Source organism: Cynocephalus volans, chromosome 8, assembly GCF_027409185.1.
Source record: "Cynocephalus volans isolate mCynVol1 chromosome 8, mCynVol1.pri, whole genome shotgun sequence".
Taxonomy (NCBI): domain Eukaryota; kingdom Metazoa; phylum Chordata; class Mammalia; order Dermoptera; family Cynocephalidae; genus Cynocephalus; species Cynocephalus volans.
The window spans coordinates 107,480,736-107,495,405 of record NC_084467.1 but is presented as its reverse complement, the minus strand read 5'-3'; the positions used below and the strand labels follow the sequence as shown (position 1 = coordinate 107,495,405).

The following is a 14,670-nucleotide window of genomic DNA, read 5'->3' as shown; positions in this document are numbered from 1 at the left end:
TTTTTAACTTCTGAAACAAATAGAGGTGTTAAGTGGTTTCTAATCAGAGAATAAGGCTTGAGAATGATTGCATAAAGAATGGTTTTAGCTTTGCTTTTTCACTTTTGGTTTCAGACTAACCAAGGTGTGTTGGTTTCCTTAATAAGCTCTGCACAATGCCTGGATTGTTGTTTTAATCCTGAAAATGAAAGCTATTTGTAGTAGTTTGTGGACTTTATTTCATTGGGGTGAGTGTTTGTATGTATTGTTTGTGCACTTAATGTGTGTCTCTTGAAGTAAAAATGGTATCTAGCAGTTCTTGTGATTCTTTCTATCCCATTTTTCCCAAAGTGTTAGCCAGTTAGTTTCCTCCCTTTGCAAATTTCATGGGGACAATGGGATTTGATATTTCTACCCACTGTTCAGCATCTTTGGGAATAGGTAGTTATTTTATCATTTACATTATTATTACATGTGATATTCAACAACTTTTTTTTTTTTTTTTGGCAGCTGGTCTGTACAGGGATCAAACCCTGGATCCTGGTGTTACCGACACCATGCTCTAACCAACTGAGAGCTAACTGGACAGCCCCAACAACTTTTATTTTTGAGTTATCAGTGTAGGAAATGACATTGCAGGGTTTTCAAAGGTGACGAGCGCTCTGTGTAATTCGGACACATCATAAATACTCCACATATATTTGAGGTATAATGAAATACAGTGTTTGGCCTTTGAATTTATATTTATGAAAGGAGAGAAAGGGGTTGACATGGATGAGGCAAATCCTAGATATTTATAAGATAGAATTTAGAATCAAAGTCACTGCAGCGGGGGTATTGAGGAATGTCCTTTGGTTGGTGAGTTCAGAAAAACTTAGTGGAGGAAGTAGGTAGCCTTTGACATGGGCCCTGAAGGGTGGGTAGGATAATCAAAGAATAGGATAACTATCCGAAGAGGAAATACTTATTGAGCCCTTTTATAATGTGCTAAATACAGTACCAGACCAGTTACGTTACTATATTTAATTACTCTCAAGAAATGTTAGCTATTGTAGCCTCAGATGTTGTGTTTATCTCGTGGTTGAATGGATGTTTTTTCAGTGAAACATTATTTTGTTTTCTTAGCCTCTTTGAGGATAATTGTTTGTTTTTCTTCTTTTGCCAGATCAAATTTTAATTGCATTGCTGGCTGTGGGTTATTCCTCCTTCTCTGTGTTGGCCCCTCTCCCCAATTTTCCCTTGACTTAGCCTTGATTCACTTGAAAACCACTTGATTTTGTGGTTTGTTATGATATTTTTCCATGTGCCAGTTCTTCATAATTTCCTTTGTAGGTGTCATGTTGGGTGAGTTATTTTTCCTTGTTGGGCTTTGTTCTCATTATGCCATTCTATATTTAGCTTCTGGGAGGGGAGTTTGTTCCTCTGAATAGAATCACCACTCATTCCTTTTTTCTCTCTAGTTTTTTAGGTGGTGGTGGCAGCCGGATAGACAATAGCACATCAACACATTTTGCAGAGGTAAGTTTTCCTTTGGCTGTAGGGATTCTGTAGAAAATGGATGGGTATTTTAAAATCATGACAGATATTTACTTCCCAGTGTGGCAAAACATCAGAGTTTAACTTAAAAGAAGAAAAATGTGGGCAAGAGTAGCCCTTGGAAAGATCTGTGCTTTCAGTAGCTGGGGCTTTGGCATGTTACCTTTGAGAAATCCTTGATTAGGAGAAAGTGATTGCCTTAAGCTGTACTGTTTTAAACCCGGTAGTGTTTTCAGTTATGTTTTCTGCTTCTTTATTGTGTATATTGTGTGAAAATATAAAGCTTGTACTGTGTTGCAGACTCTGCTTTAGTGGCATGACAGCCAAATAAAGAGCAGGCCATGATAAGTAGTTATTGAAGTCACAATGAAGCTGTCTTCAACCTTCGACAGTAGTGCTTTCTAGAGTTTACCTCTAATCAACATGATAGTTTAGTATGATTAAGGATAGGATATTTACTTACCTTTCAGATTTCAAGATGGGACCTGTGATTAATTTCTACTTTATATAATGTGGCATCCATATTTTTGGGGGGTAAAACAAAAATGTTAACTGACTTGAAAATAAAGTGTTCGTTTACATCCTTGAATACCATTTTATATTAAATTCAGAGTAATTTTTTCACTTTTATCCATTGACCTAAAATCTTCTCTTTGGTTTTTTGACCATTTTAACCATTTTTAAGTGTGCAATTCAGAGGCATTAACACTCCTTGTTTTTAATCATTTAGAGACTGTAGCCTAGAAGGGATAAACCAGCTCAGCCTACAGAAAACACTGATTCGCTTTTGCTCTGTATTTGTACCCACTGTTGCCATACTGCTTGCTCAGTTTTAGAAAGCTGACAGATGCTAAAAGAAAAAAAATGTTAAATCTCATCAGAATTTCTTTGTGTTTCAAGATCACGTTAGCCTTTTCCAGAGATAGCTGAAGTTCGAGAGCTAGCATAATATTTTGCGATTTATTTTGTGTAAATTGAAACTATATTAGCAGTGTATTTGAGAAGTGATATTCAATAAGAAGCCCATAAATCCTTAAGCTTCTCTTCTCTGTTGTCTGAAAATTATCTTAAGACCTGTAGCCCCCACATTTCGATGTTGTTAGGTTTATAGTCAGGAAACTTGATGGATGTTTAGGTAACAGTACTGTTTTATTAAAGATGTTTTCTTTTGCTTATGGTCTATGGTACTTCCTAATATCTAGTATTAAGTTTTTTGGTTAATTCTGAACTGCCTTGCTAGATGGGTTGATTAGAGTGTGATTCCAGACAGATCATGTCTTTGAATCCTCATTTTTATTTTTTCATTTTGATGGTCTGAAAAACATTATTTAAAATTTATTCTGCTTGCCAGGCCTGGAAACCTTTCTGATTTCAGTATTTTTTTCCTCTTGTATGTGCTATTCCTGATAACATAGATTGTCATTTACTGATAATGCATATGCAGAAGAAACGTCATTTGATTTTCCTTAAGTCTTAGTAATCTGCTGAGAAATGGAAATAGATTAATCTGTCAGTTTTATAGGTATGAATCACCAGAAGGAGATTCACAGAGTAAGAAGAAAAATAAATGTATGTAGTCAGTTTCCTAACTTTAGTAATGCTAAATCTGACACCAGTGGCATGAACTATCCCTTCAGGTGTTAAAGTAATTTTGCTGAGTCATAGCCTGTGACTTCATGTTCTTTAGCAGTGACAGGATTTGTAGCAAGGGTTTGATTATGCCCAGTTTTCCCTTTGTAAAATTCCTTTGTCATCATGCCTGGATATTTAAGTTTTCTCCTTTTTTAATGATATTTCGCACTTTTAAGTTAGAAAAAAGTCTGTCTTTATAGTATTATAGAAGTTGCCAGGGATTTAAAAAAAAAATAGCTAAGATGTATTTATTGAGTGTTTTCATACATAGCACTCTGCTAGAAGTAGGGGCAAGAAGCAGTGTCATGGTTGCCTTGCCTGCAAGGAACTTATAATTTAGTTGGGGAGCAAGGGCAAATGCATATAAAACAAATAAGAAGACAAGAAAGCATACAGAGAGTATAATTAACTTATTGTGGGGTGTATGTAACAACTACAGTAAAAGGAAGAGAGCAGGTGGGCCACAGTCTTTAGGAAGAGAGATCATATAACATAGGGGATTAAGAGCACAGCTTCTGGAACCAGATTGGATCTGGATATGCCAATTACTGGCTGTGTTTCCTGGACAAAATTACTTAGAATCTCTTTGTGCCTCTGTTTCCTTGTCTGTAATTGGGGAAAGTAATAATACTTAACCTCATAGGAATGTTGTGAGGATTAAAACAGTTGATATATGCTAGGTGTGTAGACCCTAGTATGCCTGCCATATAGTAGTGAGTGCTTAATAAATTTCAGCCATTATTAAGACTTCATAGAGAAGGTAAAACTTAAACTGGAGCCTTGAAGAGTAGATGAAATTCAGATAAGAAAAGATGTGAAAAAAACTATCTCAAAATAGTGTTCATTGGCTTTAAATTTCTCCATGTCCCTGGAGAAAAAACTTAGAAATAAAATTACATATAAAAATTAAAGTTTTTTTTTTCCCATATTTTAGTTTGTAATTTCAACAAAGGCTTATTCTCAGTTTTGCTGTATTTTTCTTTAGCCAGAGCTGCTTACAAGCATGTAAAATAACCACGAAGAGGTTATTTTCTCTAATTTGCATTTATTAATAGCTGAATTCTTAAAATACTAGGCATATTAGAAGAGGCTTAGTTCAAGAAAAAATTTCTGACAAAATCAGTATTGATTTTTTTTTTTTTAAGTGGGTCTGGGTGGGGAGATTAAGTGGATGGGATGAAGAAAAGGTGGGGGGAGGGTTGCCAGTTAAGTGGGAGCAATGTTTAAGTAATGTGTGAGGGTCAGTGGAGAGTGAATCTAAAAATGTTATTAGCAGTTTGTAGAGAGTAAGAACATTGCTATACTGAGGTTCCTGATGATAACCTGGGGAAGTGAGCCCATAGCTACCTGAGGGTTTAATTGATTACTTGAAACCTTCTGACCATGACCCTGGTGCCAGTGAAACATCTGATCTTAGAGTCTCAGCTTACCTGAATGGATCACTTCAGTTGCAAGAGTGGCTGTGGCTGCTGTCTCAGATTAGCAGAAAATAAATTAGATGGCTTCCTGGAAAAAAAAAAAAACCTCATGGGTGTGCATAAGAGTGCAGACTACTCTGAGCAGTCTGATTTATATTTGTTTAAATAAAATTTGTTTTGTTACATAAGCAAAGCAACATTATAATGACAACTAAAAAGCTATTGAAAAATATCTTGAGTTTCACTGTCGTAAGAGCTCCTTTTCTCTGTACATTTCATTTTAGATTTTCTGAGGCATAGATACTGAAAGATATTAGAACATTAAAATTTTTTAAAAATAAAAATCACCCATATCCTCATTCCTTTATTATAGCTTTATAGATTTATTTTTTTCTTATATGCATGCCTCATAACTGTTTTCATTTGCAATAATAGAATATACCATATTATGTTTCTGCTTTTTAAAATTTACTTAGTATTGTCATAAATCTTTTTGTCATCTCTCTGTAGTTATAAGAATTATATATTTTATGACTTCATATTCTTTCATGTCTACACTATATTAAGCTATGATCCTGTGTTAGACATGTCTAGTTATATATGATGGTTGAGTATTGATCACACTTCTTCCCTCCACCTCTAAGTCTAGACCATATTGAGAGATAAAACATAAAAGACAGACAGATGGGAATAAAAATTTAGTTTTTAAGGGCCGGCCCCATGGCTCACTCGGGAGAGTGCGGTGGAAGCACCGAGGCTGCGGGTTCAGATCCTATAATAGGGATGGCCGGTGCACTCACTGGCTGAGCATGGTGCGTATGACATGTGCTGAGGGTTGTGATCCCCTTACTGGTCAAAAAAAAAAATTTAGTTTTTATTCAGCCGAATTAGAGAATACATTTGAACTGTAGCCAGATGAATATCCTAAGTTTATACAGATGACCTGCCTGAGAAATAGAGGCTACAGAGCAGGCACACATACTCAGAACCACTTTTTTGCCTTTGTGCAGTTCCTAATACATGTATTCCATCCATTGGAGAAATGTGAATCAGTAGAGATTAGGCTCTTGCCACCAGATACATCACTCTCTGATAGGGAAGAGTAATGAAGAATGAATGAAGAGGTCGGGAATAGAAATGAGAGATCTGATTCTTTTCTCTTAACCTTTGGGTATAATAATATAAACCTATAGTCAGCAGGGGTCTGGGAATAACAACTGTGGCACTTGTGGGAGGAGATTAGTAATCTGTGAGGGTTTTTTTGCTTCCACCTTCATGAGGACTCTCTCCAACAGCAGTTCATGCTCTTTGTGTGTGCTCCTGGGACCTGTGGTAGGCATCTGAACTTCTGCCTACAGAAGGCTCTGAAATGATCAAGAACAATATAAACCAAATTGAAGTAACTAAAGTCGTTGCTATTCTACTGTTTTTGATCTACAAAAAGGGCAATTTTAAATGATTCAGCCTAATGAAAAGTTAAAGTTTCAACCATCTTTCCCCCAGGTAAATTACCCTTTACCAGTTTGCTGTTCTTAGTCTCAGCCAGAGAGGGCTTGCACTCAGATGCTGGGTAGAGTTGGGGTCCTTTGAGCAGTTGTATCCTGGATTGGCTCTTTAAAGTTGAATTAATTCGACCAGATCTTTCGTGTGTCTCACTTTTTAGAGTGTGGAGGTTAAATGGGTACATATCACAGTACCTGCTTCACATCCAGTCAGTTTGGAAATGTTAGTAAAATTACTGAGCTCTTCATTAGTTCAAAGAATAACGATGTTTCTGTAATTCAGTACATACCAAGTTCATACCCATAATACTGTTATCAATTAAAGACTGTAACATAAACTCAACGGTAACCAAAGGAAGAATGTTAAAACAAAATATTCTTCATGTTAGCCTTATCAGTTTCCTGGTCAGTGAGTGCCAGTTGCCCAGAGTCCGTGGCCTATAAATTTAAACTCATTTGGGAAAAGGTGCTTTTCAAGTGATTATTTATGGCACAGAGTTTACATTATGGGGTGGGGTGGGGTGTTGTGTTTGTACATCACATTTTTTCTTTGTGAGTGGCATCTGAATACTCTATTTTCTTGCGCAATTTAGAAATTTGCTATGGTAGTAGCCATAGTCTTGAGATGTTTTTTGAGGTCCCTTTCTTTCCCATTCAGTGTATTACAGACATCTTAATTTCCATTTACTTTTTGAGCCTTAAAAGTTCCAGGCATCCCGGAGCTAATCTGAGGGTGAGCTCTACTTTTATTTTTCTTTCAATATCCTGCTGTTCCTGTTCTGACTTAAATGCTTCTCTTTAAAAAAAAATAATTTTTTCCTAAACCAATTGAATAATCTATTTCCTAGAGACAGACCTTTCAAAGCACAGATCTTTTAAACTGTGCTCTTAGCTTTTAGATTTGCAGTAATTCTATTCAACCTGCCATTCATCTCTAAGTATAAACTTTATTTCTATGACAAATGGGATCTCCATGCTTCTTCACTTGTTTGCCAATAAAAGCTACTGCCTTTCTCTGGATGAAGATATAGTCTAGTATCTAAAACCATGGATCTACATGCATTTCAAAATAAGGTAAAGAGTTTGGAGCAACCATTCTAATATATTTAACCTTTCTGCCAATGGCAATTTAAAAGGTATAACATGAAAGAAGGTGAGCCAAAACGCTGGTACTGATCAAGCTTTATTAAAGGAAGAAAATCTCCTGGGCTGCGCTCAAAATGTCGTGCGGCAGTGGCTAAAGGGCTTACATGGGTTGGTGGGCTTGAAAACGCAGGCGGAGGGGGGAGGGGCTGCTGGTGTGGAGGATAAGGCCCACAATTGGTGCTGGTGTGGAGGGTAAGGCTGACGTAACCAAGATGGGAGGTGACGTCTATGCAAAGTAAAAGAGTTTCTTTGTCTCAGAAACCGTGAGGTTTCTTGTAGGGTAAAGACTGGTGGCCATTTTGTACTCAGTATGGTGCCGGCCACCGCCAAGATGGCGTTAGTCACGTCTAAGATGACGCCGGTCACATCTTAGATCCTTAAGTAACTTTATAATAATAATACCGTTTATCTCCCAAACTGAGATGCTTTGAATGTGAAAAAGTGCATTGAAAATAGTAAACATGATGTATTATTTTAGAAATCAATTTATTGACCAAAACACTTTTTATTATGTTGGTGAACTTGTTAAACAATTGTGTTCAAATACTTTTCAAAAATAAAATTCTGAAAAATAAAAGTAACTTAGGTCCTCAGAACCTGTTGGAGACATGACAAGAAAAGAAAACTACAAACAGTAATCTCCTCATGGTCATAGATGCAAAAATTCTAAACAAAATTTTAGCAAATAGAACCCAACAATATATAAACACGGCCATACATTATGATGAAGTGGGGTTTATCCCAGAAATGCAGGGTTGGTTCAGCATTTGAAAACGAGCCATTGTAGTTCACCATGTTAATATGACAAAAAATAAAAACCATGTGTTCATCTCAATAGATGCAAAAAAGCATTTGACAAGATTCAACATTCATTCTTGATAAAAACTCTCAGCAAACTGGAAATAGATGGGAACTGCTTTAAACTGACAAAGGGCATCTACTAAAAACTGGCAGCTAATATCATACTTAATGGTGAAAGACCGTTTTTGTCTAAGGTCAGGAACAAGACTAGGATGCACACCCTCACCACTTTTATTCAACATTGCACTGGAGGTTCCAGCCAGTGCAGTAAAGCTAGCTAGCTAGATACAAGTATACATACATATATACTGACAGATTTGGTGGCATCCATTTGAAAAGGCAGCAGTAAAACTGCCTTTATTTGCAACTGGCATTTTCTTTTATGCAGAAAATATGATGGAATCTACAAAAAAGCTGTTAGAACTAGTGAGTTTAACAAAGCTATAAAAATCAGTTTTATTCTACATACTTAGCAAAGAATAGTTGGAAATTGAATTTTTAAAGAATACCATTTATAAAACATCAAAAGTATGAAATACTTTAAGCTTCAGAAAAAATGTGCAAGACCAGAATGTAGGAAAACTATAAAACAGGCTTAGAGAAATGAAAGAACACCTAAATAAATGGAGAAATATATCCTGGTCATGAATCAGAAGACTCAATATTATTAAGATGTCATTTATAGAGTCAGTACAATTCTGGTCTGGATCCCAGCTGGCTTTTTGTAGCAATTGACAAATAGATTCTAAAATGTGTATGGAAATGCAAAGTATGTAGAATAGCTAAGACAGTTTTGAAAAAGAACGAAGTTGGGACACTTAACATTACCTGATTTCTAGACTTCTTATAAAGCTGTAGTATTTAAGATTGTGATATTGCCAGCAAGATAGGTAAACATGAAGAAGGGGACCAGACACCCCTCCCACAATCTGGCACACCGTGCCAGCACCTTGGGGCCCGCCCGGGGACCCAAGGTATGGAGCTGGTGTCCAGACATCCCTCCCAGAACCAGGCACACTGCACCAGTGTGCAGACCCGAGGCATGGAGTGGAGTCCAGACACTCCCCACAACCAGGCACACCAGCAGTGCCAAGGAACATGCCAAAAACATCACCTCTATGTGCGTGGCACACCACAGCCACCACCATAACTATGGCTGCCGTGAAAGTGGCTAGATGCCTCAACCACCACGCACATGGTCTGCCAGCCGGTGGAGTGCATTGACACAAGAAGAGTCACCAGCAGAGATAAAGAAAAGAATAGGATGTCTCTCTCCACAAAGCGCATTTCAGAGAGACAGAAGCAGCATCTGTTATGTGATAATATTGGGGGACCTGACCACACCTTTCAGCATTGGACAGATCATCTAGGCAACAAATCAACAGAGTAACCATTATTCTTTCAGAAGGAGAGAAGAAATCTAGGGTAATTAGAAGGGGGGGGGAGGGGGATGGGTAGAGATTGGACAAGGGGCATAAAGAATAATTATGATTTGTAACAGTATATATGCTAGTAATATTGATTTGATCAGCATATCTCAATGCTGAACCCCCAAAATATGTATAATCAATTTTGATTCAATCAAAATTAAAAAATAAAAAATAAATAAAAGATAGATAAATAGATTAAAAGAACAGATTAGAGAGTTCAGAAACATACCCCCACACATTATGGACAACTGATTTACATGATAAAGGTACAAAGTCAATCCAATAGAAAAAGTATAGTCTTTTTAATAAATGCTGCTGGAACAATTAGATATCTGTGTACAAAAATATGAACTTGAATACATACTTTAAATGATATACAGATATTTAACTAAAGATGGTTCATAGACCTAAATGTAAAACCTAAAACTATAAAACTTGTAAAAGAAAACATAGGAGAAAACCTTTGTGACCTTGGGTTAGGGAAAGATTTCTTAGATATTATACAAAAAAGCATTATTATTATTATTATTATTATTTTTTTTTTTTTTTTTTAAAAGATGACCGGTAAGGGGATCTTAACCCTTGACTTGGTGTTGTGAGCACCACGCTCAGCCAGTGAGCGAACCGGCCATCCGTATATGGGATCCGAACCCGGGGCCTTGGTGTTCTCAGCACCACACTCTCCCGAGTGAGCCACGGGCCGGCCCCGGAAAAAAAGCATTATTTTTAAAATAACAAATTGGTAAATTGGACTTCATCAAAATTAAAAACTTATCTGATAACCTACTTATATTCAGGCTATATAAAGAACTCTTAAGATGGAATTATAAGAGAACTACTCATTTCTAAAAAAATGTTCAAGAAAGATTTGAACAATCTGTTTCACCAAAGAAGAGGTACAGATGGCAAATAAGTATACAAAGAGATGCCCAACAACATCAGTCATTAGTGAAATGCAAATTAAAACCACAATGAAATACCACTGCACATCTCTCAGAATGGCTAAAATTTAAAAGACTGGGTATACTCTATGCTGGTGAGGCTATGGATCAACTGAAACTGAAATGTAAAACTGGTACAACCACTTTGGAAAACAGGTTAGCTGTTTTTTAAAAAGATAAAAATACACCTACTATATGATTCAGCCATTCTACTCCTAAGTATTTACCCAAGAGAACAGAAAACATATTTGTACATATACATATATACACAAATGTTTATAGTAACTTTATTTATAATAGAAACTAGAAACAAGAATGGTGGTTAGCTCAGTTGGTTAGACCAGTGTTTATAACACTGAGGTCTGGGGTTTGATCCCTATACCAGCCAGCTTAAAAAAAAAAAATAGAAACAACTCAAATGTTCATCAGCAGGTGGATGGATAAGCAAATTATAGTGTATCCATACTATAGGATACTACTCAGCAATGAAAGGGTATAAATCATTGATATATGTAAAATATGGATGAATCTCAAAATAATTAAGCTGAGTAAAAGAAGCCAGACAATGAATACATGCAATATGACTTCTTTTACATAAAAGTCTAGAAAATACAAAATTCTAGAAAATGCAAACCCCAGAAAGATCATTGGTTGCTTTGGAGTGGGGAGGGGCAGGGATCATGGGTATGTTCCTTGATTTAATGTTTTCATCAAATTGCCTGTGTACAAAAATACAAAAATGCAAAACTGCATTTCTGAGGTTAATAATTTTGAAATTATTACCTTCAATCGACTCATCTTTATATACCATAATATTTTTTGAGATGTAATTCATAAACCATGTGATTCACCCTTTTAAGGTGTACAGTTCACCAATTTTAGTATATTCACAAAGTTGTATGACCATTACCACTAATTCTGTAACTTTTTCATCATTTCACAAAGCCTGTACCATTAGTAGTCATTTTTTTTCTCCACAATTTCCCCAGCCCTAGGTAACCACCAATTTTCTGTCTCTATGGATTTGCCTACATCGGGCATTTGATGTAAAAGGAATCATACAATATGTGACCTTTTGTGACTGACTCTTTTCCTCTTACCATAATGTTTTCAAGGTTCATCTATGTTGTAGCATGTACTCATCTCAGTACTTCCTTTTTTATGGCTGGATAATATTATGGCTATACCACATTTGGTTTATCCCATTCATCAGTTGATGGACATTTGGGTTGTTTACACTTTTTGGATGCTATGAATATTTTTGTACAAGTTTTTGTGTGATCATATGATTTCAATTCTCTTGGTTATACAACAGGAGTAAAATTGCTGGGTCATATGGTAACTAACTTTTTGAGGTACAGATTGGAATATTTTTAGAGGTACTGCTGCGATCATGGTTAGCTCAGAGCGAATTCTGTTAAAAGGAAGATATTGTTCATTCTGTTTTTTATATTAAAATTTGTAAATAGTTCAGCCCAAATATTTTCTGAAATATTGTCTTTGTACTTATTCAGAGTAACTTTTTTGGTTTTTCAAGATAAAACTCATTAAATAAATGATCTCTGTGATTCTTTTGCATGTTTTGCCAAAACTTTATAATAGTGTTCCCTCTTAGTTTTTACTTATGTAAGCCATGTCCTAAATACCCAGTTTTGTCATATGAGCTATATTTTTTCTCTTATGCTTGTCTAAGTCTGCTTAGAAACAAATGACCTGAAGCTGTTCTTACCCTTAGTGTTGATAAGATATAAATTTGTGAGGAATGCTCTTTTATCTTGTGTACTATGGTTAGGGTACACTATTACTTGGGGATGAAAATAGCCACAAATACATTGACTGTTACTATTAGTTTGCGTTAATTTTCAGTTTCCGAATAAGTAGCAAAATGCCTCATGCTGGTGTTGAGCTGCTTCTAAGCTTGGGTTTTCAGAAGTTTTGCGTATTATTAGGTGTGATAACGATTTAGTCATCTAAAATATGTAATTATCAAAGCAGATTAATGATATGAACTTGGTACCTGACTTTTCTCCCAGTCAAAATTTTAAAATATTACATTTTTACATAAACTAATGAATGTAATTGTATTAGTCCATTTGTGTTGCTATAATAGAAATACCTGAGACTGGGTAATTTATAGAGAACAGAGGTTTATTTGGCTTACGATTCTGGGACAGCTGCGTCTGGCATGGGCCTCAGGCTGCTTCTACTCATGGCGGAAGGCAGCAGGCAGCTGGTAGGTACACGCGGATCACATGGCAAGAGGAAGCAAGAGAGTGAGAGAGAGGAGGTGCCAGGGTCTATTAAACAACCAGCTCTCGCGGGAATTAATAGAGAGAGAACTCACTCATTAATCCCACCTCTCCCAGGGAGAGCATTGATCCATTTATTAGGGATCCGCCCCCATGCCCCAAACAGCTTCCAGCACTGCCACAATGGCGATCAGATTTCCACATGAGTTTTGGAGGGGACAGCACATCCAAACTCCATCAGTAATGGTTTACTTTGAGTGTTTTTTTCTGTGAGCAAATATTGTGGAACTTTGTTTATATAGTAAGAGTCATAGATTTCTTCATATAGTTTACCTTAGTGAGATAGATGATTGAGAATATGGAGGAGTCTGCTTATACTTTTTCACTTATTGAAGGCAAGTATAGTTTTGGAATTTTTGGGGGTGGGGGGCTGGCTGGTACAAGGATCCAAACCCTTGGTCTTTGTGTTATAACACTGTACTGTAACCAGCTGAGCTAACAGGCTAGCCCAGTTTTGGATTTTTAAATGTTGCATTTACTTTGGAATTTTGAGTCAAGAAAAACCTTGTGTTCTAGACCATTTTTCAGAGTAGAAACCAGTGATCTCTAACAGATGGAGACTGCCACTAATTAGGAAGCAAAGGGAACTAAGTCATAGAATGAAAAGATGTTTTACCTCACTAATATTTAGAGAAATCTCATTAATGTTTTTACGGTGCATATTATGTTTTACTCTTCAAGTTGGATGTTAGAATTTTTAACAAAGCTGGCCAGAGTATGGGAGAATGTTAAGTTCTCATACTCTGGTAGGAATATAAATTGGGGTATAGTTTTAGAGGGTAGTTTGGTACTGTCTTGCAAAATCTAAAATGTTTATATCCAGTAATTCTATTTCTGTGCCATAGGATGTTTATACGAAAGAGAAGGAATGCTTCCCAAAACATTTTATGGAGTTAGTATAACCTGATACCAAAACCGGACAATGAGAGTACACTAAAGAAAATTATAGGACAATTCACTCAGGAACGTGGATGAAGAAATTCACCCAAAACGCTAGACACAGGATCCAGTAATGTATCATAAGCCATGTGTGTTTATCCTGAGAATTCAAGATTGGATTAATAGAAAACGTATTAATGTAATTTTCAGATTTAAAAATGAGAAACCATGATTATCTCAGTAGATGCAGAAAAAATATTTGATTAAATTTAGTATTTACTCAAGGCAAATATTTTTAGGAAGGAAACTTGCTTTATCTGATGAAAGGTATTTACAAAAATCCTAGTGTACAACATAATATATTTAATGATGAAACATCAGTCATATTTCCTTTAAAATCAGGAACAAGAGAGGAATGCCTGTTATCATTGCTTCATTTCAATATCGTGTTACAGATTGTAGCTTAGTGGGATTGATTGAGTAAGAAGAAATGAAAAGGTACAGATTGGGAACGACACAGAACTGTTATTTTTCTGAGATATGATTATATATGCTTTTGGGTTTTCTATATAGACAAATTATTAGAATTACTAATTTCAGCAAATTTTCTGTGTATTAAGGTTGATGTACAAAAATCAGTTGCATTTCTGTTACCAGCAATTAACTATTAAAACATAGATTTTAGGACTAGCTAGTTAGCCCAGTTGGTTAGAGTGTGGTGCTGATAGCTCCAAGGTCCCGGGTTTGATCACTGTACTGGCCAGTCACCAAACAAACAAAAAATCATAGAATTTAAAAAAATTTACCATTTGCAACAAAAAATCAAGGTAATATAATATAACGAAAGTTTGTTAGCAAGACCTTTATGGAGAAAGTTATAAAACTGTTGAAAGAAGACCTTAATAAAATGAAGGTGGGTGGGGCTCGTCTATGTTACTGGATAAAAAGACAAAATAAAAATGTTAATTGTCTTCAAACTGATCTATAGCAGTGCTTCTCAAAATTCAATGTGCATGTGAGTCAGATTCGGTAGGAGGACTGGTTGGGGCCTTTCTAATAATTTCCTAGGTGATGTTAAGGATGCTTATTAAAGGGAT

At 36.0% G+C, this 14,670-nt stretch overlaps 1 protein-coding gene across 1 annotated transcript in view; it reads left to right on the top strand.

Moving 5' to 3' along the window:
* Window positions 1-14,670, top strand: part of RNF115 (ring finger protein 115) — a 109,344-nt gene that overhangs the window by 38,004 nt on the left and 56,670 nt on the right. Inside the window, exon 3 of the mRNA XM_063103692.1 lies at window positions 1,440-1,497. Within this exon, the coding sequence (XP_062959762.1) occupies window positions 1,440-1,497 (58 nt within the window). The remainder of the gene's footprint in view (window positions 1-1,439; window positions 1,498-14,670) is intronic.